At 53.9% G+C, this 26,813-nt stretch overlaps 1 protein-coding gene and 1 long non-coding RNA gene across 6 annotated transcripts; one reads left to right on the top strand and one right to left on the bottom strand.

Annotated features, from left to right (window-relative positions):
• Nucleotides 1-351: 351 nt before the first annotated feature.
• LOC125132564 (uncharacterized) lies at nt 352-7,317 on the bottom strand. Of its 3 annotated transcripts, none has more exons than XR_007136277.1 (3): nt 7,179-7,317; nt 5,265-5,407; nt 352-1,083 (listed from the first exon to the last, which is right to left on the bottom strand). It is a non-coding gene; the product is annotated as an uncharacterized LOC125132564 (long non-coding RNA). The 3 variants fall into 3 exon arrangements; XR_007136278.1 differs by having other exon boundaries at nt 7,218-7,278; XR_007136279.1 differs by lacking the exon at nt 7,179-7,317 and adding an exon at nt 7,008-7,160.
• A 116-nt stretch (nt 7,318-7,433) lies between these two features.
• On the top strand, nt 7,434-25,344 carry SMG9 (SMG9 nonsense mediated mRNA decay factor). Of its 3 annotated transcripts, XM_047789973.1 has the most exons (15): nt 7,434-7,557; nt 11,426-11,581; nt 13,388-13,462; nt 13,561-13,825; nt 13,927-14,024; nt 15,434-15,546; nt 18,441-18,552; nt 20,796-20,925; nt 20,984-21,072; nt 21,338-21,423; nt 22,344-22,450; nt 22,902-23,009; nt 23,144-23,272; nt 23,674-23,818; nt 24,831-25,344. In XM_047789973.1, the coding sequence occupies exons 2-15, from the start codon at nt 11,432-11,434 to the stop codon at nt 24,907-24,909; spliced, it is 1,686 nt and encodes a 561-aa protein (XP_047645929.1). In that variant the 5' UTR covers nt 7,434-7,557; nt 11,426-11,431; the 3' UTR covers nt 24,910-25,344. The 3 variants fall into 3 exon arrangements, with proteins under 3 accessions (XP_047645929.1, XP_047645930.1, XP_047645931.1); XM_047789974.1 differs by lacking the exon at nt 20,984-21,072 and having other exon boundaries at nt 20,796-20,891; XM_047789975.1 differs by lacking the exons at nt 22,344-22,450; nt 22,902-23,009; nt 23,144-23,272; nt 23,674-23,818; nt 24,831-25,344 and adding an exon at nt 21,509-22,114.
• Nucleotides 25,345-26,813: the final 1,469 nt, after the last annotated feature.

Here is a 26,813-nt window from a genome sequence, read left to right as displayed (position 1 = left end):
CCCTGGTGTGCACCTGCTTCTTGGTGCCAGCCAGGTACGCATTCTTCTCCACTATAGGATGGGGTTAATACCCCCACAGGCTCTTCAGGCTCTCCCCCGCCCCATCCTCCTGGGGGTTCTTCAGGCTCTCCCCCGCCCCAACCTCCAGCCTCCCCAGCCCCTCCCTGTTCTGGCTGCAAAAGATTCTGCATCCAGTTCCAGTCCGTGAAGTTTTATCTCATCCACACCAAGCAATTCTCAGACACCACAATTCAACTCAATCCTGACACTGTCTGTGAAGAGACAGCATCAGATTCCACAAGTTAAGAGTGCTGTCCTACAAGATTGCCCCCCACCCCCACCCCTTCAGACGCCGATTTCAAGTCCAGGCTGTTACCTGTGCTTCTGACCAACTGGCTACAGATCCAACGGCCCCTTCCTTGGGTTTGATGAGTGGCTCACAAAATTCAGAGATGCGTTTTACTGACTAGATCTCTGGTTTATTATAAAAGGATGTAACTCAGGGACAGCTGGATGCAAGAGATGCAGAGGGCAAGATATGGGGAAGGGGCAGGGAGCTTCCACACCCCCCTTGGGCACCCCCCAAATCTTCCACCCATCTGGAAGCTCACCAAGCCCTGTCCTTTTGGGTTTTTTTATGGAGGCTTCGTTACATGATTATGTTTAAGTAAATCATTGACTACTGGTGATTGATTCAACCTCCAACCCCCTTCCCCTCCCAGGAGTCTGAGGGATGGGACTGGAAGTTCCAACCCTCTAATCGCAGGGTTGGGTCCCTGGCACCCAGCCCCTATCCTTAGGTTGCCTAGGTGCTTTCCAAAGCCACCTCATTAACATAACAAAAGATACCGTTATTGGTCTCATCAGAGGAAGTTCTCCAGGGGTTTTAAGGAGCGCTCTGCCAGACTGGGGACAAAGACCACATACATATTTATTATAAATCATAGTGTCAGGGGGCTCCTCTTCCTCCCCAAGGATTCTGTTTTAACTGCCCACGCCTCTCCTGTAGAACCAACATCGCCAGTATTGCCGTCTCCATGGAGAACAAACATCGCCGGCACTGGTCCAGTTCATTACGATGGTCTGTAAAAGATGCCATATCCTCTACATCAACGCCAGACCGCACTCCCAAGTCTCATTTTGAGCTTTTCTGTTGTGTGGGACAACTGCTAACATAAAAAACCAGGAGAGTGGCTTTTACAATTTGGAGGGGATGGCAATTGGTAACACTTGCCATGCTTTTACCAGGATGGAATGGCCCTTCTTCAAGCCCATGCCCACTCTGCACTTGAACCCTGTCTGTACCCTTTCCCACCTCCTTGAGGACCAGGTCCTAAGTCTCCTCTTTCGTAGACTCTCGTGCCATCACTCCTATCAGCACACAGATACGCTGCCATTCCTCCCATGTGAAAAACATCCCACCGGAACTGGAAGGACCTTTAAGGAATTTACAGACTCCATCATCCTTAAAGCTCACGACGTTTTCACCAAACTGCAAAACATTTGGAATTCAAATTTGGAGTCTTTATGTTAGATATTGTAAAATAACCTGTATGCGGAAATGCATTTTTTTTTTTTTTGTCTTTCCTAGGGCCGCTCCCGCAACGTATAGAGGTTCCCAGGCTCAGTGTCTAATCGGAGCTGTAGCTGTCGGCCTATACCACAGCCACAGCAACACCAGATCCTTAAGCCACTGAGCAAGGCCAGGGATCGAACCCACAACCTCATGGTTCCTAGTCGGATTCATTAACCACTGAGCCATGACAGAAACTCCTGGAAATGCTTTAAAAGTAAGTTCTTGGAGTTCCCGTCGTGGTGCAGTGGTTAACGAATCCGACTAGGATCCATGAGGTTGCGGGTTCGATCCCTGCCCTTGCTCAGTGGGTTAAGGATCCGGTGTTGCCGTGAGCTGTGGTGTAGGTTTCAGACGCGGCTCGGATCCCGTGTTGCTGTGGCTCTGGTGTAGGCCGGTGGCTACAGCTCCAATTGGACCCCTAGCCTGGGAATCTCCATATGCCGTGGGAGCGGCCCAAGAAATAGCAAAAAGACCAAAAAAAAAAAAGTAAGTTCTTACAGAATAAACTCCTCGTACATTTCATAGCAGGGAGGACACAGACTCAAGAGGAAAAGAAGGCAGACAACACAGAAGACCTGCTGTAAGATTTCATTTCTATCAAGTTCAAGAGCAGGAACAACTCATCACTAGTGAGCGGAATCACATCAGTGGCTGCTTCTGGAGTGGGGGAGTCGACAGGGAAAGGGACCAAGAGAAAGTTCTGGGGTGTTGGAAAGGTCTCCATCTTGACCTGGTTAGTGGTCCCACGAGTATATATATTTATAAAACTTCATTGACTTAAACCCTTAAGATCTGGGCCTTTTCTGCACCTTGCCACGTTTAGCTACACCTCAACAAAAAAAGATAAAGAAAAATAAGTACCTATAATCTTTGCTTTGTCAATTCTGTATTACAAAACTGAGACGTTTCCATGACATAGCCAGACTGGGGGATACGGCCCTGTTTTCTTCACAGCGGACCCCACGTCCCCCTCCAGCTTCTGCCCCGCATCTCTGCTCCCCAGTTGATCACCGTCTTTTCGGAACCCTGTGTTCACTTGGTCCCAGGTCATCACCTGTGCTGATGTTCCTGCTCCCTCTCGGCCCCCCTCTAGGATGCTGGTCCTTTCCCTGACTCCTAAATATGGGAGATTCACGCCCAGTCTCTACTCTCTACCAGTCTGGGTAGTTTCAGCAAATCCTGGGGCTTTAAATACCATCTATATACTAACAGTTCCAAAATTCATGACATGGTAGCTATTGATAAAATGATAGGACATCTGAGATTTGCTTAACAGCTTAAAAAATAATCAAGACACTGCAGGAAAGTGTGTACTTATACGTGGGAAAGGAAAACAGAGGAAACAACCTAAGTAAAAGGTAATTATCCACACCGGGTGCTGGGTATGTGGGAGTTCGTTATACCATAAAAGCTTTTAAAATTTGAGAATGAAAAGGCTGTAAAAATTTCTGTGTCTACAAAGTTGGGCTTCTCCCAACTGCAACTGTGTACTTGACGTCCAATGTGTATCTCCAAGTTACGAAGTTCAAAGCTTGTCAATTTCCCATCACGACTCCTCTTCCCCATCTCAGTAAAAAGCATCACTCTTCACCCAGCTGGTCAGGCCCCAAGCTTCAGGATAACTTTTATTTGGTCTTTTTGCCTTTTCTAGGGCCACACTGGCGGCATATGGAGGTTCCCAGGCTAGGAGTCTAATCGGAGCTGTAGCCGCCGGCCTACACCAGAGCCACAGCAATGCGGGATCCGAGCTGCGTCTGTGACCTACACCACAGCTCACAGCAATGCCAGACCCTTAACCCCTGAGCAAAGCCAGAGATCAAACCCACGTCCTCATGGATACTAGTCGGGTTCGTTAATAGCTGAACCAGGACGGGAACTCCCAGAATAACTTTTAAGTCATCCCTGATTCACGCTTCCTCTCACACAAGCTTCCTTCTGAGTCACCATTATCTCTCACCCAGGGAAGGACAGCAGCTTCCTCCTCTCCTGCTTCCACGGCTGCCCAGCTGCAGCCTCTTCTCTTCACAGCCACAAGCACTGCTTTAACTTTTTGGTGCACAGATAACAGTCACATGGTTCCAAAGTGTAACAGTCTCAAGAAGCCTTCCTCCTAGTTCTGATCCTCATCTACCTATAACCTTCATCACCCCACCCACAGTCAACCACTGTTATTACTTTTTGGTGTTCACTAGAGAAAGCTTGCTTGCTTGCTTGCTTGCTTGCTTGCTTGCTTGCTTTCCTTCCTTCCTTCTTTCTTTCCTTCCTTCCTTCCTTCCTTCCTTCCTTCCTTCCTTCCTTCCTTCCTTCCTTTCTTTCTTTCTTTTCAGGGTCCCACCTGTGGCATATTGAAGTTCTCAGGCTAGGAATCAATTTGGAGCTGCGGTTCCCCGCCTACACCATATCAATGCAGGATCTGAGCCACATCTGTGATCAACACTGCAGCTTGCGGTAACACGGGATCCTTAACCCACTGAGGGAGACCAGGGATTGAACCTGTGTCCTCAGGAATACAAGTCGAGTGGTTTTATTTTTTTCATTTTTTAATAATGATTTTTATTTTTTCCATTATAACTGGTGTTTTTGTTTTTTTTTTTTTTAAGGGCAAAACCCATGGCATATGGAGGTTCCCAGGCTAGGTGTCATTGCTGGTGCCACAGCCACAGCAATGCAGGATCTGAGCTGTGTCTGTGACCTACACCACAGCTCATGGCAACACTGGATGCTTAACCCACTGATTGAGGCCAGGGATCAAACCTCTGCCTTTGTGGATGCCAGTCAGGTTCGTTTCCCCTGAGCCAGAATGGAAACTCCACTAGTGGAGTTCTTAACTCGCTGAGCCACAACGAGAACTCCAAGAAGTCTTTATAAAACACTCTGGCTCTGGCTTATGATTTCCTGTTGCAGTTGGAAGTAAATTTGAAAGCCTTGACCATGGCCTATAAGACCTCATGCACCCTTCTCTACAACTAGAGTCCTTTTCCACTCTGCTGAGGCCACTCTGGTCACCTTGATGATCCTTGAATGCCCAGGTTCACTCCCACTTTGGGATCTTTCCACTTGTTCTTCAGCATCTTCCTACGGCTCATTTCCTTACCATCTTTCAGGCCTCTGCTCAAATGTCACCTCCTCAGTGCAGCCTTCCCTGACCACCTGTCACTCTCTGCGACCTGTGTCACTCTCAATTCTTTTATCCTGATTTTTCCTTGCACACATCTTTTACCTGACATCGTCTGCCCTACCAGATCTGCTCCTGGAAGGCAGGTGCTCTGTCCTATTCACTATAGGATCTCCAGCCTATATGCACACCTGGCAGATAACAAGCATTCCATAATTAATTTAACAGATATAAACGAATGCATGAAAGGAACAGAGAAATGAACTGAGACATGAACAGATCCTTTGGTAAATGGCTCTTAAAATTCCCCGTGCATGTGCCCTTTGACCCAGCAATTCTACTTCTAATGAGACAGTCTATTGATGATACCTTCATGTACGTGCAATCAGATGTGCAATCAGGGATATTCATTGTGACAAATGTTTGTAAGAGCAAAAGTCCAGAAACAGCCTAAATGTTTATCAATAGGGAAATGGTTAAATAAAGTATGGGCCATCCCCACAGCGGCATGCCATCCCACTAATATAAGGAAAAAGGCAGCTCTCTGGGTGCATGATTGCACCACTGACTCACCGCTAGGCAGGTTGCCTGTTGCCAGGGAAAAAATGTGGGCTCACCCTAGAGTGAAACGAGCTTGGGTTTGAATCCAGGCCCTGATGCTTCCTGGCTTTGGGGACTTCAGTAAGGCCCTTCTCCTGCAGACTCATTTTCTGCATCTGTTAAATGAGGAGGGGAGAAGATTGTAGTGACATCTGTAAACCAGAACCTGGCATACAGTGGGCCCATGGTCCAATGCCAGGCCCCTCCTTTCTTCCCTTCAGTCAAATTTCCACCTCTGAGGGCTGCCCAGAGGTGACAATGACATGGGGGCTAATCTGGGGTTGAAAAACTCAAAAAAGAAAAACAGATGTGACCTAACAGACGAGAATGCGAAAAAGGGACCCTGACAGACATAACACAAAGAGGACCTGTCCTCTGTATTTCCGCCAAACAACCAGAATCTTCTTGAAAATCTATAAACAACAAAACTCTCAACTCAGTCTGTGTGAAGGGATCTGTCACTCAACCTGTGACAGCCTGGAGAAATGGTCCCACCTGGCACCTGTGCTGGGAAAAATGGCAGCAGGGATGAGGCCTGGAAGGGAGGTGGCGGTTCAGACTCAACCGTTACCATTATCAGGGTAAACCACAACATAATGAGAACACCTAGTGCTACTATGCCCCAGGAACTCTTCTAGGTACTGTCACCCATTTAACTCTACCAGTGTTATCAACCTGGTGCCCTCATCTCCATTTCAGAAACAGGGGCATAGCAGCAGAGAGTTAAGGAACTTGGCCAAGGTCAGCCACCATTTATGTGAACCCAGCCTCAAGCTCTCAACACCAATGCTTTGCTTTAACAGTAGCTTCAGAAAGAAACTGGGAGGGGAGTTCCCGTTGTGGCGTAGCGGAAACAAATCTGACTAGGAACCCTAAGGTTATGGGTTCGATCTCTGGCCTCGCTCAGTGGGTTAAGGATCTGACATTGCCATCAGGTGTGGTGTAGGTTGCAGGCCCGGCTTGGATCTGGTGTTGCTGTGGCTGTGGTGTAGGCCGGCGGCTGTAGCTCCAATTCAACCCCTAGCCTGGGAACCTCCATATGCTGTGGCCCTAAAAAGATAAAAAAATAAATAAATAAACAAAAAGAAAAAGAAACTGGGAAATGGTGCTCTAGGGATGGAATATGGGGACCAGGGTGGAAACTGGCTTTTATTGTGGACCCTACTGGCTGCTTGAATTTTGTCAGAATGTACAGGTGAGGTGCTCCCTGTCCAAATATAGTTTCAAGTGAAAAACAGCGAACGCCCCACTCACCTACACGTCTATGAATATACACAAACTGCTGTCTTCTCTAGTACCACCTGTCGGTCTCAAGGGTAACCCGCCACTAGTGGACTGCGCGTGCGCTCTCTGCACCGGGCCAGGTATTCCTCAACGCCTCGCACAGGTTGCACCCTCAGGCGGTTCAAATTTCCACCCGGCCTCCGAAGGGTTTAATACGTGGTCTTGGTATTCATACCAATCGTCGACTCTTGTCCCTTCAGGATCTGACCTGCCCTTGTCTACTGCCTCATCTCCCGCCTCAGTGGAACTCCAATAGTACAAGCCAGTCTGGACTTCCCCCCAGGGTTCCCCCGCCTGGAGGGCCCTTGCCCATCAATTCAAGATCCAACGGCGCCCTGCAATGTCTAAGTAGTTTGATCCACTAGCTGTCTCCCGCTGCAGACCGGGATCTTTTCCAGCACATATGCCAAGTCTGATTCATTCGGCACTCACCGAAATTCCTCACTTGCTGCCCCACCCCACCGCATGCCGCCTACACTCCAGAAGAGGTGGGACTCGAACTCAAAACCTCCAAGACCGCAGCCTCTCCCTCAGCTCTGCCCGCCCACGCACGCCCCTAGAGACGCGCACGCGCACAGAGGAGGAGTCGCCGCGTCCTCCCACCTTCCCTCCGTAATCCGCATGCGTGTTGAGGCCAACCACCTCCATCAGCGCATGCTCAGCCCGGCGCTCACGCTCGATTCTCGTGCGCTCAGCCTGCGGCGCATGCGCAGGAGCGGCAGCTGGCGCAACCTGATCTCGGCTTGACCCCGCGATATCTCCTCCGCCTTTTCCTTCCGCGTGCCGGCCTTCCTTGGGTGACGTTTCCGGGGTACCCCGATCGGTTCTGGATTGACCGGTGCTTGTTCTCTGCCTCTCTCCCCTCTACGATTCCGGACCCCCGGACTCCATTTACAGGCCGGTGGCTCGTGGTGGAACCCCCTGCCCCCACCCCTATCTCAGAGCGCCCGCACCTCTGCTCCCCAGAAACCAATCGACTAAGGTAAGGGGCCCGCGTGCCCGCGCGCTGCCGGCGCCCCAGCGGGGGGCGGAGCGCGGGGCGGGTTTCGGGGCCCCGCCCACTCCTGGGCCGCTATTCGGTCGCTCTGATGCCTGGGCGGGTGTGTGTAACTGACTGTGGAGCCAAGAGCAACCCATTAAATACCGGGTTGGCGGGAGTTGGGTGGGGAGGATTCAAATGCGTATGTGGGAACTTCAATTCTGGGAGGCCGTAATAGAGCCTGTAAACTGGCCGTAAATTATTGCGAAGTCTCTCTAGTAACGTGTATAGAGAAACTTCCAAGTTCTGGGAATTCTCGTAGAAGGCCTGCAAACGATCCTTAAACACTAGGGAGGACCTTCAGGTACCTCCAGTTACTGTGTAAATAGAAACTAAAGTTCTGGGGTTCCTCGCGGGAAGCCTGTAAACCGTTGTCTAATTATGAGTAAATTCCCTGAGTAAAACATAGATTCAAGTTCCAGGGGAGACTCCATATAAGAGACTAAGTATATGTGTAATTGCTAGAGAGTTTTCAGAAAAATAGTGTGGATAGACTCAAGTCCTGGGGAGGGGATGCTTCATTAGACCATAAATATGGAGTTAGGAATTGGGAGTCTCCCCAAATAACTTGCCAACAGGCACTTAGATTCTGGGAGATCCCCAAAAGGGAGGGATGAAGGGATGCTTAAGTACTGAGGGAGCCTCACCAAGAATTTGTAATTAAGGTTCTTAAATTCTGGAAGGTCACTGTGAGAGATCTGTAAATACACACAAGTAGACTGGCTTTATACTTCTGGGGGTGGGTAAGCCCCAGAGGAGCCTGGAAACAATATTGGGGGTCTCCAAAATGCTTGTAGGTGGACTCTTAAATTCTGGACAACTCCCGTTAGGTGCTGTAGAATAAACTCAAATACTGTGGAAGTTCCCTGAATAACATGCATGGGAAGGGGCTCCTCTTAGGTTTGTAAACAGACACTTTAGTGCTGGGGCAGAATCCCCAGTGAGACAAGGGAACAGACACTTAATTGCAGGAGAGGGAGGAGTCCCAATTTCTAAGGGAAATAGTCACTGGAAACTGTGAACAGTTATTTGCAAACGTGCGGAATGAATCAGTTTGCATGAGCATCTGAAAACAGCCCTTGCCCTCCTCTGTCTCAGTCTTCTCTTAGGGCTGGGGCGCAGGGGTGTCCGGAAGAGCAGTGGGAGGGGAGCTAGACCAGCTCCTACCTGACTAGCAAAATTTCTACTGCATGCTCTAAACAGATACTAATGTTCCTGGGAAAGAGTCTCTCACAGGGACCTGTTAATGTCATTACGTAGTGCGGTAGGAAGCAAAGGGATTCATAAAATGATTTGAAGGCACTTAAGAGCTAAGCGGGGAGGAGTTCCCATCATGGCTCAGGGGTTAACGAATCCAACTAGGAACGATGAGGTTGCAGGTTCGATCCCTGGCCTCGCTCAGTGGGTTAAGGATCCAGCATCGCCCTGAGCTGTGGTGTAGGTCGCAGACTCAGCTCGGATCCCGCGTAGCTGTGGCTGTGGTGTAGGCCGGCGGCTACAGCTCCGATTAGACTCTTGGCCTGGGAACCTCCATATGCCATGGGAGTGGCCCAAGAAATGGCAAAAAGACAAAAAAAAAAAGAGCTAAGCAGGGAGTTCCCATTGTGGCTCAGCGGTAATCAACCCGACTAGGATCCTTGAGGACACGGGTTTGTTCCCTGGCCTCCTTCAGTGGGTTAGGGATCTGGTGTTGCCACAAGCTGTGGTGTAGGTCACAGACACGGCGTTGCTCTGACTATGGTGTAGGCCGGCAGCTGCAGCTCTGATTCAACCCCTAGCCTGGGAACTTCCAAAAGCCACGGTGCGGCCCTAAAAGAAATAAAAATTTAAAAAAAAAAAAAAAAAAAAAGCTAAGCAAAGGTCAGCAAGCTTTTTTTGTAAAGATCCAGAGAGTAATTATCTTAGACTCTGCAGGTCATACTGTCTCTGTCTCGACTATTCAACTCTGCCATTGTATCGAGAAGGCAGGGCCATAGGAGCTCTCGCTGTGGTGCAACGGGATTGGTGGTGTCTTGGGAGTGCTGGGACACAGGTTCGATCCCCAGCCTGGTATGGTGGGTTAATGATCCACAGCTATGACTTAGATTGAGCCTGCGGCTTAGATCTGATCCCTGGCCCAGGAGCTCCATATGCCACGGGGCAGCCAAAAATGAAGGAAAAAAAAAAAAAGGCAGTCATAGACAATTTATTATTTATTTATTGCTTTTTAGGGCCACACCTGAGGCATATGGAGGTTCCCTGGCTAGGGGTCAAATTGGAACTACAGCTGCCAGCCTATGCCACAGTCACAGCAATGCAGGATCCCAGCCACGTCTGCTATCTACACCACCACTCACAGCAGTGCCAGATCCTTAACCCACTGAGCGAGGCTGGGGATCGAACCCACAACCTCATGGCTCATAGTTGATTCATTTCCGCTGTGCCACAACGAGAACTCCTGACAGTTTATAAATTGATGGATATGGCCATGTTCAATAAAACTTTATTTCCTGAAACAGAAGAAAAACCAAATTTGGTCCATAGACTACAGTTTGCCAGTTTGACCTCTGAGCCATAGCAGTTGGCCTTATGCTCCTGCAAACAGGCTACTTCCCTGGAAGGGAGTGTAACCAGCTGGGGAACCTCCCTAAGGACCTATAAACAGCGAGTTCAGTGGTAGGGAGTGAGTCATTTAGGTAAACCGATATTTTATAATGTCTTAGATTAAACATCGGTGAGACCTTGGAGTGTGAGGGATGGCAGACAATCAGGAATGGGAGGTAAGATGCTGAAATGTAAGGGACACCAGGTGAAAATAGGCCCTTGAGTGCTGGAGCCCCACCCTCAGAGTTGCCGTATTGGGTAATCAACGTGGAGTTGGCAGACTGGAGGTCACGTGACACATTTGTAAGGAAATGTTTTGCTGCGGTTTGGGAAAGACTATATGTCCTATTTTTATGTGACCCTCCCCCGTATGTGTTATTGTTTGTGTCAGGGCATGTGTGATAAATAGTTGGGAATAGTGTGGGCTGTAAAAGAGAGAAAGGGACTTGTTTGTTCCTGCTTCCAGAGATAGGCAAGTTAAGGTTAAGAGGGAGCCCCCATCCCCGTTGTTCTTCTATGTTCCTCCCAATAAGTTGCCTCACAGACCACAATGGCTGCTTCAGCTCCAGCCTCCGCAGCCACATTCCTTTCAGTTGGGAGGAGGAAGGGACAAAAGGCATGTGCCAATGTCTGTGAAGAACAGTTTCTAAAAGCTTCTAGGACACACTTCTGGTGTTATACCACTGGCCAGAAAGAACTTAGTCACATGGCCATAGCTAACTGCAAACTAGGCCGAGAGGTGTATTCTGTTGTTTTTTCTTTGTGTGTGTGTGTGTGTGTGTGTGTGTGTCTTTTCAGGACTGCACTCATGGCGTATGGAGGTTCTCAGGCTAGGGGTTGAATGGGAGCTATAGCTGCTGACCTATGCCACAGCCACAGCAACATCAGATCTGAGCCATGTCTGCGACCTACACCACACTGGATCCTCAACCCATTGACGAGGCCAGGGATTGAACCCACATCCTCATGGATACTAGTAGGGTTTGTCAACCATTGGAGCTATGACGGGAACTCCGAGCGGTGTGTTCTGGATAGCCAGGTACCCAGCTCAAGACAGAGGGTTTTATTTCTTTGGAAGAAGGGAAGAATGGCTGTTGGGAGCCAGCCGGCAGTCACTGCCACAGCCAGAGTTCTCTTGAAAGGAAATGCCTTCTTAGAGCCTGGGGGAAGCCAAAGAGAGCAGGCAGAGGCTTTCTTCACCCTGGAATTGCCCTCTTTCTCCCTACAGGTGACCATGTCTGAGTCTGGGCACAGTCAGCCTGGGCTCTACGGCATGGAGAGGCGGCGGCGGTGGAAGGAGCCAGGCCCTGGCGGCCCCCAGAATCTCTCGGGGCCTGGCGGTCGGGAGAGGGACTACATCGCCCCCTGGGAAAGAGAGAGACGGGTGAGTGAGCCTGGGGCAGCATTCATGTGTCTGCTGGTTCCACAGTTGTTTATTGGGCCCCTGCCTTGTGCCAGGCGCTCATCTAGATGCTGGAGATTTATCAGTGGACAGCAGACTGCCCTTGCAGTGATAAAGGGCCTTTCTTAGATGAAGGGGAAGGAAAGGTCTTTCTGAACGGGTGACTTGACCAGAGACCTGAAGGAGGCAAGGAAACAAGCTGTGACATGATCTTGAGTGAAGAGCATTCAAAACAGAAAAAACAGCAGATGCAAAGGCCCTGAGGCCTTTATCTGGTGTGTTCAAGGAGTATCCAGGAGGCCAGCCTGGCTGCAGTGGACGAAGAAGAAAAGTGATAGAAGATGAGGTCAAAGAGGGGACTGGGGCCAGCTCACATGGGACTGGATAGACCTTGGAAAGAATGTTGGATTTCTCTGAGTGGAATTGGCGTTGGAGTTTGAGCCGAGGTGCCAGAAGCCCGTGTTTTATGCGGTCATCTAATAGTAGCAGCTGTTTCTATTTATCGATCAGCGTGGGGTGAGCTGGCACCGTGCAAAGTGCTTGCCACCCTTTGGGTCTTCCTGGACCATGAAGCTCCCCCATGAAGTAGAGCCTGCGACAGGTCCAGTTTTTACTGCTCTGAAAGAGTCTTAGAGGGGAAGGGACTTGTTCAAAGTCCACAGTCAGTAAGCTTTGGGGCTAGAACCCAAATCTAAGTGAACCTCAGCCACAGCCCCGTTTCATCCGCTGTAGAGTGTTCTGGACTGGGAATCAGGAATTGGTGGCTTTGGAGTGGGCCGGGGTCCTGCCTTGCTCTCTCCTGTGCATGGTGACTTCCTGCCAGAACCTTCTCCTCTCCACCCCCCCACCCCCACCCCGTCCTTTCGCCAGGGCCCTGCCCACCTCTGAGAGCTGCGTGGCAGGGTGGAAGTAGGAAGTGGTCGTGACAGTTTCTGAGCCATAAAACTGCAGACGTGAAGAGATTGGGTTCACACTGAGCTTGGCTCTGCGTGTTCCTTTCTGGACGCACAGTGTGAGGGAGAGCTCGTGCTCTCCTCCTTCCGCACGTCCTTCTGTTACCATCTTCCTGCACCTTCAGCTTCAGTCAGCAAGAATCCCCAGACCTCTCGTCTTTGACCCTGACTTTGCTGCTGAGCCCTGGCAGCCTCCTGGCGGCCAGTGGACCCCACATGCCCACATCCTCCCTGTCCCCTGGTGACCTCAGCATCTTCCTGCCACTTCTTCTTCTTCTTCTTTTTTTTTTTTGTCTTTTTAGGGCCACACCTGCGGCTTATGGAGGTTCCCAGGCTAGGGATCCAATTGGAGCTGTAGCCACTGGCCTACACTGCAGTTCATGGCAACGCCAGATCCTTTACCCACTGAGCGGGGCCAGGGATTGAACTTGCGTCCTCTTGGATACTAGTTGAGTTCATTAACCACTGAGCCATGAGGGGAACTCCTGCAAGGAAGGAATTCTGTCACCGTTTGCCAGGAAACAAGCCCAAGTGAGGGTGGTTCCTTATTCACGTTCCCACAGCCGACAAAAGCCAGAGCTAAGTTTGAACCCAGGTTTCTCTGGTGCCAGGCCGCCTGGCTCCATTGCTTCATGGCTGTGTGACTTTGGGCAAGCCAGTTAACCTCTCTGATCTGTTTCTTCCTTTGTAAAAGGAGGATAATAGTATCTCTCTCACGGGCTGTTGGTAGGGTTGAAGGAGTTCACACAGGAAAGCGCTGAGAGTGGTGCTTGGCGAGAAACGGTGTCCAGGGAGCCGGGGGTGCTTCCCGAGTAACCGCCCTCCCTCACCACAGGATGGCAGTGAAGAGCCGGGCACGGCCGTCATGCAGAAAACGCCCATCATCCTCTCAAAGCCTCCAGCAGAGCGGGTGAGCAGAGAAGAAGGGGCAGCCGGGGGCAGGGGCGGCTGGGAGCAGTTAGGGCAAGGATCTCTCCCACCCACCGACTGGAACCTTCTGTCCCGTAGTCAAAGCAGACGGCGCCCCCAGCAGCCCCTGCCGCCCCGCCTGCTCCGGCCCCTCTCGAGAAGCCCATCGTCCTCATGAAACCACGGGAGGAGGGGAAAGGGCCTGCGGCCTCGACCCCCGCCTCAACCCCCGAGGGCACTGCCCCACCCCCGCCTGTGGCCCCCGCGCCGCCCAAGGGGGAGAAGGAAGGGCAGCGGCCCACACAGCCTGTGTACCAGATCCAAAACCGGGGCATGGGCACTGCCGCGCCAGCAGCCATGGACCGTGAGTGGGGGCCGGGCAGGCCCTGGTTGGGGGCTGGCTCCCCCCTGCACGCAGACCCTCAGCACTTCCTCCGTCTCCTGCTTTCCCCCTCCTGTCTCCAGCTGTCGTGGGCCAGGCCAAGCTGCTCCCCCCGGAGCGCATGAAGCACAGCATCAAGTTGGTGGATGACCAGATGAATTGGTGCGACAGCGCCATCGAGGTACGGGCGTTGGGGGGGCTTCTCCCTGCTCCAGCTTCTCCGGGTCCCACGCCCTTGCCTCCCCCTCCCTCCACCCACTTGGTGGGCAACACCCCAGACTAGGCCTGGCCATTGAAATACTGAACTACTTTGATGCTGGTGGGCAAACCAGGACTAAACCACCACTACCGCCGCAGAGGCCCTGGGATCTCCGGTGCCATCCCACAGCGGGTGGCCTCCCGGGCCTGCCCCAGTCCTCCTCCTGATTGGTTGAAACCCAGACGGTGCAGGGATTTACTGGTTGGAATGTCACCCCCTGGAGGTTCCCCCTCCATCTCAGAGGCCCCTGCTCTAGTTCGCACCTCACACTCCTGGCCTTCCAGCCTTGCAGTCTCCATTTCCCCTCTTCTACTGCTTTCCCTCCAGATCTGTCATTGGGGTGCCTCGTCTTCTCCCCCAGCTTGGACTCACTGGGCCAACATGCCAGGCCCTCCTATTACCCGGCCCTGCTGCCTTTCCATGTCCACTCTGGTCTTGGTATCAACTGGAGAGCTTTAAAAAAGAGGCACTGTCCGGTCCCTGCTATTGAGCACTTACTTTCACATCCCCAGAGGTGGCTGGTATAACCGAGGAACTGAATTTTCAATTTTATTTAATTTTAATTAAAGTAGCCACATGTGGTCACTGCCATCTTGAATAGGGCTAGCCCTCAGCGTTCTGTTTTAATGTGTCTAGGGTTTGGCCCCTGGATGAGCTCCCCCCACCCCCTTTTTCTTTTAAAGCTCTCCAGGTGATTCTAAGGAGCAGCTGCCACCCTGAGGACAGGACTGTTTTCCTTGAGGAGTGTTTCTTACGCCCCCTGGTGGTGAAAGTCAGCAGAGCTGGCAGCCCAGAGGTGACGGTCTCAGGATTCTCCAGGACCTTTAAACCCCACAGACAAGAGCCAGGACGGGCTGGGCTCCCCTTCGTGTTCCCCGCTGCCTTTCTCATGCTCCCCTGTGTTTTCCCAACCTGTCTGGAGCCTAGAGCCTCCCAGGAGTCCGGTCCAGTGGCCCTCAATTACCCAGGCCTTTCCACCTGTCCTTTTGTCCCTGTGCTTCTCCCCTTCTCCCCTTCTCTTCCCCAGAGTCAAGTTTTCCTTTCCAGCCACACTGACGTCCTGTTAGCTTCTTGACCAGCCAGGCCGTCTTCTCTGGAGCTCTCACAAATGCTGTTCTCTGTACCCAGAACAGTCTGTGTGCCCCCCCACCCCCACCACCACCACACATACCCAGAGGTCCTTTAAAGCCCAGTTGAGGGGATTGGGGCCATAAAAGTTTTTCTTCATATCCAACAAGTCAGGTGGTGAGCACGGATGTCTCTAGGCCCCCATCCCACCTCTCCAGCAACCTGCAGCTTTACCAGGGTCGCATTCCTGCATCTTCCCACAGTACCTGTTGGATCAGACCGATGTGCTGGTGGTTGGTGTCCTGGGCCTCCAGGGGACAGGCAAGTCCATGGTCATGTCGTTGTTGTCAGCCAACACTCCTGAAGAGGACCAGAGGTGAGGGGGCTTGGGGCTGGGGTGTGGAAGTGGCCAGGAGGGAAGAGGGCATCCACCTAGATCAGGGTGGTGTCACCAAGGGACTTGGGGGAGTTGCTTCCCCGCTGTTGACCTCAGTGTCTCTGGCAGATGAGGACAGTTAGGGGCTGGGCCAAGTCTTCGTGTAGCTCCAAGGAAACCAGTCCTGTTCCTCCCTCCGCCCCTTCCTCTGGGCAGTGGTGCAGGGCCAGCCGGGACCTGGGATGGTGTTTTGATGAAGTCTTTGGAGTTAGGTCACCTCCGTGTCAGCCCTGCCGCTCTCTAGCTGGCTGACCTGGGGCAGGTCCCTTTATCTCCTGGCATCTCACTTTCTCATCTGTGAAGTGGGTTTTTGGAGGATGAGACAAGATCAGGAAGGCAGAAGTTAACATTAGCCTGGCACAGAGAGAGCACTCACAGGATGTGGCCAATACGACCTGGGAACCAGTGGGGCCCAGGATGAGGGGACAGGGGTTGTAGACCAGCCTCAGTCGTGTCTTGTCCACCAGGGACAGGGTATGATCATGAAGACAGAAGATGAAGTCATAGGAGGGGATTTGGGGGAGGGGGGAGCTTAAGAACTAGGGCCCCAGACTGAGGGCAGGAAGGAGAGAGAGAGAAAGAAAGGCAGGGTTAGGGAGTAGGGGCCACAGTCTAATTAAGGACGCATCAAGACGGGGGGTGAGAAGGAGTAGGAGTTATTTGGGATTATTGAAAAAAAACCTTGGGGTTTGGGTTTTTTATAAAGCAGGTGATGGAGTTCCCATCCTTAAAAGTGGTTAATGAACCCGGCTAGTACCCAAGAGGATGCGGGTTCAATCCCTGGCCTCGCTCAGTGGGTTAAGGATCTGGCGTTGCCGAGAGCTGTGGTGCAGGCCGGCAGCTGCAGCTCTGATTTGACCCCTAGCCTGGGAACCTCCTTTTGCCTCAGGTGTGGCCCTAAAAAGACAAATAAATAAATAAATAAAGCAGGTGCTGTTTCCCTGGACCCCATGGACGGGCCTCCGACAGGTGGTGAACCCCCTGACGGCCTATGCAGGACTTTACACACACCTGCAGTCAGGCTTTTCTTCTAAGGAAAGGCCCTAGTTTTCAGCAGATCTCAGAGGGGTGTGAGGGAAACGCAAACAGTCTAAGAGCCAGACCCAGAGTGGCAGGGGCTCTGCCTCCCAGGTGCTCTTCCCACCCCTGCCACCCCACCCCTGTCCTCTGCTCGCTCAGCTCGGCCTGGTTGTGCGCTGGACCAGCCACAGCATCCTTCCCGTCTCAGCCTCCACCCGCAGCTAGCGCTTCCCCGTGGCTCTCAGCTCAGATGCCTGAGCTGGAGAGAATCCTCCGGGCCCAGCATGTCTTTCAGGTCAGCCTGTGGCGTGGTGGATTCCGGGACCAACTCTTGTCATCCAGTGTCCTGAGTTTTACGTCCTGATTACCTGGAGACTGCATTGGCTCCTCTCCTCCTTCACGGCCACCTCCTGCTACAGTTCAGTTCAGCAAGTGTTTTCAGGGAGCTTGCTCTGTGCCAGGCCCTGTCCTCAGTGCCAGGGCTACAGCAGGAAATGACTGGCAAAATTCTTTGTCCCCATGGGGCTTGCATTTTAGCAGGGAAGGTAATAAACACCTTAGGAGATGATGACCAAACAGGAAGGAATCACAGGGAGGCGACCCTGGGACCACGATACGGTTTAAGTCGGGTGGTCAGGGCGGGCTTCTGGAACGGGGGCATCTGTGAACCAGCACACTCAGGAGAGAGAGAAGGGAAAGCGCCCCAGTCACAGGGCGTGGCGAGGGTGGACCTCTGGGCGGAGCTGCCCTGGAGAGAGAGCGGAGTGCAGAGCCCCAGCAGGGAGGGCACGGAGGTGGGGTCACAAGCAGAAGGAGCCCTCAAAGTCGGACCCGCTTTCCACCCAGCAGGCGCCATCGCACAGCAGCATGGGGAGCTTGCCCAAACCCGGATTCACACCTCTCACGTCTTCGGTCCCTTCAGGGGCTTCTCCAGCCTCAGGGCCCAAAGCCCCAGCTGCCTGGCAGGCCGCCCAAAGGCCTGGGTGCCAGCATCCCTGTGCTCTCCGCTCTTAGCGCCCTGAATGCTCAACCCTCATGCCTGCCCCCAGCTTCTTCCGGGGGTCACCTTCCCCGCCCTCCTGCCTGCCCCTCTCCTCGTGCTTCAAATGCATTAAAGTTGCTTCATTAACTTCTCTTCCTCAGTGTCATCTGCTGCTTAGGGCAGCCCTGCCTGGCTCCCCCACTAAGTCGTCCCCACCCGGAGCTCCACACAGCTCCTCTTCCGAGGGTGGAGCGGCTGCTGTCTATTGCTCTGAGCTGCACCAGAAGGTCCATGCGAGCAGAGGCTTCGTCTTTCTTATTCTCTGCTTCAGCCCAGGATCTGGCACAGAGTGGAGTTTCGGGACAGTGTGTGTTCGTTTTTGTTTTTTTAGAGCTGCACCCACGGTATATGAAGGTTCCCAGGCTAGGGGTCCAGTCGGAGCCACAGCTGCCAGCCTACACCACAGCCACAGCCACACGGGATCTGAGCCCCATCTGTGCGACCTACACCACAGCTCATGGCAACGCCGGATCCCCAACACACTGAGCGAGGCCAGGGATCAAACCTGCGTCCTCATGGCTATTAGTCAGGTTCGTTTCCGCTGAGCCACACTGGGAACTCCACGGAGTCCCTGCTTTTAAACACCTCAGTCTCCTGATTTTGTAAAGAGTTAACAGATTGACTTGTGGGTGGGGATGAAGTCACGTGGTATAAAATGGGGCCCCAGACAGCAGGGGCCGGGGATGAAGGGCTTCGCCGGCAGCAGCCCTCACTCTGGAGGCGCAAAGGCGAGGACCAGACCTCTGATGCCCGCACCTGCTCCCCTCCACAGGGCGTATGTTTTCCGGGCCCAGAGCGCTGAAATGAAGGAGCGAGGGGGCAACCAGACCAGTGGCATCGACTTCTTCATTACCCAAGAGCGGATCGTCTTCCTGGACACACAGGTGCCTCCCGCTCCTGCCGCGTTCAGCTCCGTTCCCGAGCGTGTTTAAGCCAGACCCCCGCATGGATTCCACAGTGCTCTAGCCAAGTTGTGTCTTTTCTTGGCCCTTCGACTCCTTGTCAAGTTTTAGCTTCTCCCCTCCCATCCATTGGGTACACAGGAGCTTAAAGAATCTTCTAGCAAAGCAGTTAAAAGTGTGGGCCTTTTAGGGAGCTCTCTTATGGCGCAGCAGGTTAAGGATCCAGCATTGTCACTGCTGTGGCACAGGTTCCATCCCGGCTCTGGAACTTCCATGTGCTGCAGGTGTGGCTTAAAAAAAAAGAAAAAAAAACAGGTGTGGGCCTTTTATAGTCAGTCTGTATCCAGATTCCCCCTTCTTCTTACCCCTGGGTGACCTTAAAGTTTTAACCCCTCACATCCCTCAGTATCTTCACTTGTAAGTGGGTGACAGGTGTTCTCGGCCTCGTAGGGTGGCTGCAGGAAGTCGGTGGAGCAGTCCAGGCAGATCGCTGGGCACAGGCCTGGCTCCTGGTGAGCCTTCTGACCTGTCTTGTGTGTGACTGGCAGCTTTCCTCAGCTCCCCAGGATCCCTTTGCCTTAGCCTGGCATCTAGGGCTCACCTCCCTCAGACTCTCTGGCCTTCCCTTCTGGTGTAGACATCAGCCCCACCGCGCACACCGCAAGGCCTCGCCGTGCTCGCTCTCCCGAGCTGTGTGGCCTTGGCCGAATCATGTAACGTTTCCACCACTCCGTTCTCTAAAGTGGGAAAGACAACCCTGCCTCCCTCGTAGGGTCTTGGTGAGCTTTCGGTGAGCCTGCACCAGTCCTGACAGTGCCCAGCCTGAAGCAGGTTCTCAGCATTCTCGGCCGTCGGGGCGTTGGTGTTAGAGCACCCTCTCCCCCAGCCTTGCTGCCTGGCTAATGCCTTCCCCTCCCCGAACGTAGGGCATGGCCTTCTCCCGGAAGCCTTCCCCACCTCTGGGTGCCGTGTCTGCTCCCCGCCAGCATGCAGCTCCCCAGGAGGGGGCTGGCCCCAGGCTGCCACACACTGAGCGTTAGGGGAACATTCTGGCCACTCTACACATTAATGGCACAGAATGTGCAAAACCTTCCACAATGGAACCAGCTGGGCCAGGGCCCACATGGGGCTGAGCAGAAGTTAAAACAAGGCAGAATGGAGTTCCCCAGGGGCCTAGAGGGTTAAGGATCTGATATTGTCGTTGCTGTGGCTCAGGTCAGTGCTGTGACACGGGTTCAGTCCCTGGCTTGGAGCTTCTGCCTGCCATGGGCACAGCCCCCCAGAAAAATTCTATTCAGTGCAGTAAGGAATGAGCAGACCCTCCAGCTGACTTAGGCTCCTGTAGTTAGTTCGTTTTTTGGCTGCACCCACGACATACAAAAGTTCCCAGGCTAGGGATCAAACATTCACCACAGCAGAAACAAAGCCAAGTCCTTAACTGCTAAGCCACCAGGGAACTCCCCAGGTTCCTGTAGTTTTCAAGTGGAAGGCTCCTTCAAGAAAAGGTGATGAGCTCATCACTGATGCTTTTACACGTGCTGGTGTAGCTTGTCGATCCTCACCAGTTTTTGTCATTCGTCACTGGTTTCGGACCTGAGTGATGAGCGACGTCTTGAAAGCATTTGAAACAACAGGACAAGGTTGCTGTGGGGACATGATTGGTTCACATAAATGTTTGGTGTGGGAGTTCCCGTTGTGGCTCTACGGAAATGAATCTGACTAGTATCCAGGAGGACACAGGTTTGATCCCTGGCCTTGCTCAGTGGGTTAAGGATCCAAGGTTGCCATGAGGTGCAGTCTAGGTCGCAGATGCAGCTCAGATCCTGCATTGCTGTGGCTGTGGTGTAGGTCGACAGCTGCAGCTCCAGTTCGACCCCTAGCCTGGGAATCTCCTTATGCTATGGGTGCGGCCCTAAAAAATAAATAAATAAATAAATATGAGTCTGTCGCCACTGGGAACGTTCTCCTGGGGCACTTGAGAGCGGGGTGATTTGTAAAAGCTGGGAAAAGTGCTGGAAACTAGAACTGCTTTGAAACGTTTTTCTTTCACCTTCTGCCTCACTGACTAGCTCTGTACTGGTGAGGGCCTGCCTGTGTTTCTGACCTTATTTTGTCCTGAGAGGCAGTGTATTTGCCGTTGTCATCAGGCGGCACTTGGGTGGCCGTGTCCCCTGGGGTCCTCACCCCTGGCGTCTCCCCAGCTCCTTCCTCTCTTCCTGCTCCAGCCCATCCTCAGCCCCTCCATCCTGGACCACCTCATCAACAACGACCGCAAGCTGCCTCCTGAGTACAACCTGCCCCACACCTACGTGGAGATGCAGGTGAGGGGGCCAAGCCAGGCTGGGGGACCTCGAGGCGGAGCTGGATGTGGGCTGGCCTACGTCCTACTTCACAAGAGCCCTGGGACCTCGAGGCGGAGCTGGATGTGGGCTGGCCTACGTCCTACTTCACAAGAGCCCTGGGAGCCCCAGGAGCTGGAGGGAGAGCCCAGCACCAAGTCAGGTCAGGCTCAGCCCTGCCGCGGCCCCTCGGAAGAATCACACCCCACAAGCCTCCGTGTCCGCCTGAGTAATGCAATGGGGGTGGCATTCCTGCCGTGCCCCGTGTAGAGGGGCCTGTAAGGGAAGTGCCAGCACAGTCTAGGCACACAGTAGGTGCTTCTAGGCTCAGAGGCCCTTTCCCTGCTGTCCCCTCAGCCAAGTCCTAGGATCAGGGACCCCCGTCTGGGCTGCGGGGACCTTCACCTCTGTTGTCCCTTCCCGCCCAGTCGCTCCAGATCGCTGCCTTCCTCTTCACCGTGTGCCACGTGGTGATTGTCGTCCAGGACTGGTTCACAGACCTCAGTCTGTATAGGTGAGGAGCTGTAGCGGGGGAGCAGGTGGGGGACGGGGCCCCGGCACTCAGCCACTTGTTCCCGCTCTCACAAGCTCCCTCACAGCCACAGGGACCCTTGGAAAGCACAAGTGGGCCTGGGTCGCTGCCCCCTAGTTCTCTGTCGGCACACGGACACGCAACCCTCCGCGATCTGCTCGCGTCACTCAGAAGAAAATCCTGAGTCCTTCTGTGTGGCTTATAGGGTCCCACTTGCTGCGGCCCCAGGCACCACACCAACCGTTCCCACCGCTTTCCCTGTCTCCCTCCTTCCAAGCCCTTGCGGCCTCATTCCCGTTCCCCGTGCCACGCAGGACCTCTGCTCCCCTCGTCCCTTCCCACGAATGTCAGCCCCCCCCGCCACGTCCTTCAGGTGGACCCCGGCCCCCCTGACTTGCCGATGCCGCCTCTCCTGTGACTGTCCCACAGTCACCCTGCTGGATTCTCCTTCACTGCCCAGGACGGTGTAGACCCAGCTTTACAGCCCGTCTCCCTCATTAGAACAGAAGCCCCAGTGCTCACACGGCGCCTGGCAGCTGCAGCCCCGACTTGACCCCTAGCCTGGGAACCTCCACATGCTCGGGTGCGGCTCTAAAAAGGCAAAAAGGAAATCTCTGTACTTCCCACTTAATCTCAAGTATTTTTCTTGATGAGATAAACTCGTTGCAAAGTACACGCATGTTGGTCCATGGATTGGTGTCTGACAGGGTTGTCTCTGGATTCTCTAAAAGTGTGTGAGGAATATGGTTGTGTGCATGTGTGTGTGGGTGGGTGTGTGTGTGTCTTATCCGAGTGCAGCTGTAGCCTTAATCAGATCAGCAAAGCGTGCCCCTTCCTTCCCCAGACTGTGGGATATGGGGGGGCCGGTGCCAAGGCAGCAACCTCTTGCCCCAAACCCCAAGGTTCCTGCAGACGGCAGAGATGGTGAAGCCCTCCACCCCATCCCCCAGCCACGAGTCCAGCAGCTCTTCAGGCTCCGATGAAGGCACCGAGTACTACCCCCACCTGGGTGAGAGGTTTTCTGCGGGCTGCAAGGGGGCAGGACGGAAACCAGGATCCCTCAGGGGAGGTGGGGCTCAGGGAGCACCCTGGTCTCCCTGCTGGGGTCCCCGCAGGTGTGGTTCCTTGGCCGGCTCAGCCCAGGCTGTGCTCTTGTGCAGAAACCCGGTTCCTATATGCCACCTCAGGCAAGCACTTCCCTGTTTCCTCTGCCTCCCCAGCCCCTGGCGGTTCCGTCTGGCTCCTGATCACGCGGCCGCCTTCCTCTTCTGCCTTTTCCGTCAGACCCGGGGCTTCCGGGGGAGAAACCAGCTCCAGTCATTTTTCTGCGTCCCCACCATCCCCCAGCGCAGGGCCTGGTACTAAAGTGAAGTTACATGTTCCGTGACTGAACCCAGGAGCAGGGCAGGTCTTCAGTGGCCCAGCTCGACCCCCCTCACGGCCCCTGTCCTCCCCCCCAGTCTTCCTGCAGAACAAAGCTCGCAGGGAGGACTTCTGCCCCCGGAAGCTGCGGCAGATGCACCTGATGATCGACCAGCTCATGGCCCACTCCCACCTGCGTTACAAGGGTGAGGGTCCCCCGGTCCCCCGACCCCAGGCTTCTGATCCCGTCCCCTGGCCCCGAGCCCAGCTGGACCATTCTGTGCATCCCCCCCACCACCCCTCGGCCCGGTGGCTGCAGCCTCACGGGTTTGCTCCGCAGGTACACTGTCCATGTTACAGTGCAACGTCTTCCCTGGGCTCCCGCCCGACTTCCTGGACTCCGAGGTCAACCTCTTCCTGGTGCCCTTCATGGACAGCGAGGCCGAAAGTGAAAACCCCCCAAGAGCAGGTGCGCTTCTCTCATGAGGATCTGGTCTGTAGGCAGACGCCAGTCAGTGTGAAATGCAAATTTAGCAGATGTTAGCAGCTGTGTTCGTTTTTGTTTTTTTTGCTTTTTAGGCCATGCCCGCAGCCTATGGAGCTTCCCAGGCTAGTCTGTGACTTACACCATAGCTCACGGCAACGCCGGATCCTGTGTGAATTCTTCTGCACATGGGGAAAAAAAGAGGCACAGGCTGGTCTGAGGGGAGCCTTGGCCCAGCCCTAAGGTGCTCAGACCTTTTCATAGGAGCCTGTTTTCGAGTCATGAAAAGACAGGAGGACCTGGGCCAGGGCCAACTCCAAGGGGCTTCTCGAAGGCCGGGCTGCTCTCAGGGCCTGTCCCCTCAGCCTCCCCTTCTGCCTTTCCAGGACCCGGGTCCAGCCCGCTCTTCTCGCTCCTCCCTGGGTACCGGGGCCACCCCAGTTTCCAGTCCTTGGTGAGCAAGCTCCGGAGCCAGGTTATGTCCATGGCCCGGCCGCAGCTGTCGCACACCATCCTCACTGAGAAGAACTGGTAAGAGCGTTCGGCAGGGGGTCCCCATCCGCCACGTCGAGGGTCTCAGATCTCCCCACCCCTCGGCCTCCCTTCCTGGGGCGTCGATGGCTGTTCCCATTGTGCTGCTGTTTCACGTTATCTTAGATCCTAATGAGCTGGTGGGTGTAGGTCTTGTCACCAGTTTTACTAGTGGGGAGTGCAAACAGCAGCAGGACACCACCAGGGCCAGTGCAAGGCCAGAGGAGTCACACCACGGATCCTCTCATTGGTCTAAATAAGGGCCCAGGGAGTTCCCTCGTGGTCTAGTGGTTAGAATTCGGTGCTTTCACTGTTGCAGCCCCAGTTCAGTCCCTGATCTGAGAACTGGGATCCCTGGAGTTCCCGTCGTGGCACAGTGGTTAACGAATCCGACTAGGAACTATGAGGTTGCGGATTCGATCCCTGCCCTTGCTCAGTGGGTCAAGGTTCCGGCGTTGCCGTGAGCTGTGGTGTAGGTCGCAGACGCGGCTCGGATCCTGCGTTGCTGTGGCTCTGGCGTAGGCTGGCGGCTACAGCTCTGATTTGACCCCTAGCCCGGGAACCTCCATATGCCGTGGGAGTGGCCCAAGAAATGGCAAAAAGACAAAAAATAAATTAAAAAAAAAAAAGAACTGGGATCCCACATCAAGCTGCCACACACCACAGTCAGAAATAAAGTAAAATAATAAACCAGGGCCCAGCAAGGAGGGGAAATTGGGAGGTGGGAGAGTTATGCTGCTGCTAGAAGTTTCTGATAACCGCTGACTCTGGAGGGACATACAGATAGGCCCCTACCCACAAAGGCCAACACCAAGTGGGGCAGGGAGCAGGTGGGGCTTGAGGCCTTAGTCCAAGACCAGGCACCTTGAGCCTCGCTTCCCCTGGGGGAGGCGAGGGGATCAAGCCACCTGCCATCGGCAGTGGCATCTGCCCGAATCCAGGCGAGGAGGTGATGTCAGGTCGTGCGGGGGCCGCAGCCGGGGCAACTCTGACTGTTGACCTCCCCTCCCAGGTTCCACTATGCTGCCCGCATCTGGGACGGGGTGAAGAAGTCGTCCGCCCTGGCAGAGTACAGCCGCCTGCTGGCCTGAGGCTGAGGGGAATGTCGGGCAGAGAACCCCCTCCCGGGCCCCAGTGGATGGCCAGGGGCACACACATGTCCTCCCCCCTCAGGGTGGAGAGTGGCAGCAGGCCTGACAGACGAGGGACGGCAGCTTCCTCACCCAGAGACACGAGGTGTCCAGGGCCAGGCCCCCACCCTCAATGGAGCGTTGTTCTGGGGGGACTTTGAGATTCCCCCCCAACCTGGGCGGGGCAGCCCGCCCTCAGCCCCCCACGGGGACAGGCGGTGGCAGGAGCTGCAAGGTCACCGGGAAGCCCAGGCTGCATCTCGGCCTCCCTCTGCAAGGACAGGGACAGCACGTCCCTCTGCCCTGACTCCGGCCCTGACCTGTAGGGTGAGGCAGGGTTGGGGAGCTCTTTCTCAGGGCAGATCTGGTGATTGGAATAAAAACAGTTGTGCAGGCTTCTTGGGGTACTTCTTTCTCCCTTCCCCCTAGTGTGCGCAGCTGGGTCCCTGCCCTTGGAGGCAAGTTGACCGAGGCCACCCACCGGAGCCTGAATCAGCTGTGAGGGCACACCCACTGTGGGTCATGGAGTTGTCGGAAGCGGGGGAAGTCCTGTCTGCGCTAAGGAGGAAGCCTCTAGAAAGGGGCGTTCTCTCTCCCGGGGTGATGTCAAAGCCTTCCATCTCTCTTACGGGTGGGAAAGAACAATACCCCCTCGTGTCCGCTGCTCTCTCTTGAAGACAGTGCCTGCCTTTGATGACATGCCTAGTTACATGCAACGCCCAATTCAATACGCACAAAAGAGAACATGGCCGGGAGTTCCCTTCATGGCACAGCAGAAACGAATCCGGCTAGTATCCATGAGGATGCGGCTTCGGTCCCTGGCCTTGCTCAGTGGGTCGGGGATGTGAGCTGCAGTGTGGTCGCAGATGTAGCTTGGATCCCCCATTGCTGGGGCTGTGGTGTAGGCTGGCAGCTACAGCTCTGATTGGACCCCTCACCTGGGAACTTCCATAAGCTGTGGGTGTGGCCCTAAACACACACACACACAAATGGAACATGGCTCTAGTTAAATACACTTAGTTAAATATAGTGTACTCGATGTCCATGGGAGATTGGTTCCAGGACATACACACCGGCAGATACCAAACTCCACAGATGCTCAAGTCCCATCCCTTATATAAGTATTTATATAAGGAACAGTGTAGTATTTGCATAGAACCTACTTAAAAAACCTAATCCAGGAGTTCCCATCGTGGCGCAGTGGTTAACGAATCCGACTAGGAACCATGAGGTTGCGGGTTCGGTCCCTGCCCTTGCTCAGTGGGTTAATGATCCGGCGTTGCCGTGAGCTGTGGTGTAGGTTGCAGACGTGGCTCGGATCCCGCGTTGCTGTGGCTCTGGCGTAGGCCGGTGGCTGCAGCTCCGATTAGACCCCTAGCCTGGGAACCTCCATATGCCGCGGGAGCGGTCCAAGAAATAGCAACAACAACAAAAAAACCTAATCCAATGTCAATACGATATAAATTGTTGTAAATACAATGTAAATGATATGTAAATAGTTGCCACTGCTTGGAAAATTCAAGATTTGCTTTTTGGAACTTCCTGGAGTTGTTTTTCAAATGTTTTTTAAGTTTTTTTAGGGCCGCACCCGTGGCATATGGAGGTTTCCAGGCTAGGGGTTGGATCGGAGCTGTAGCTGCCGGCCTACACCACAGCCACAGCCCCGCCAGATCCGAGCCATGTCTGCGACCTACACCACAGCTCACGGCAATGCCAGATCCTTAACCCACTGAGCAAGGCCAAGAGCGAACCTGCGTCCTCAGTGATAACTAGTCAGGTTCTTTACCTCTAAGCCACAGCAGGAACTCCTGTTTTTCAAAGTTTTCACTCCAAGGTTGGTTGAATTGTGGATGTAGAACCCTCAG

Source organism: Phacochoerus africanus, chromosome 8 (assembly GCF_016906955.1).
Source record: "Phacochoerus africanus isolate WHEZ1 chromosome 8, ROS_Pafr_v1, whole genome shotgun sequence".
Classification (NCBI taxonomy): domain Eukaryota; kingdom Metazoa; phylum Chordata; class Mammalia; order Artiodactyla; family Suidae; genus Phacochoerus; species Phacochoerus africanus.
The sequence above is the reverse complement of the archived record's forward strand: the minus strand, read 5'-3'. Positions and strand labels throughout refer to the sequence as shown.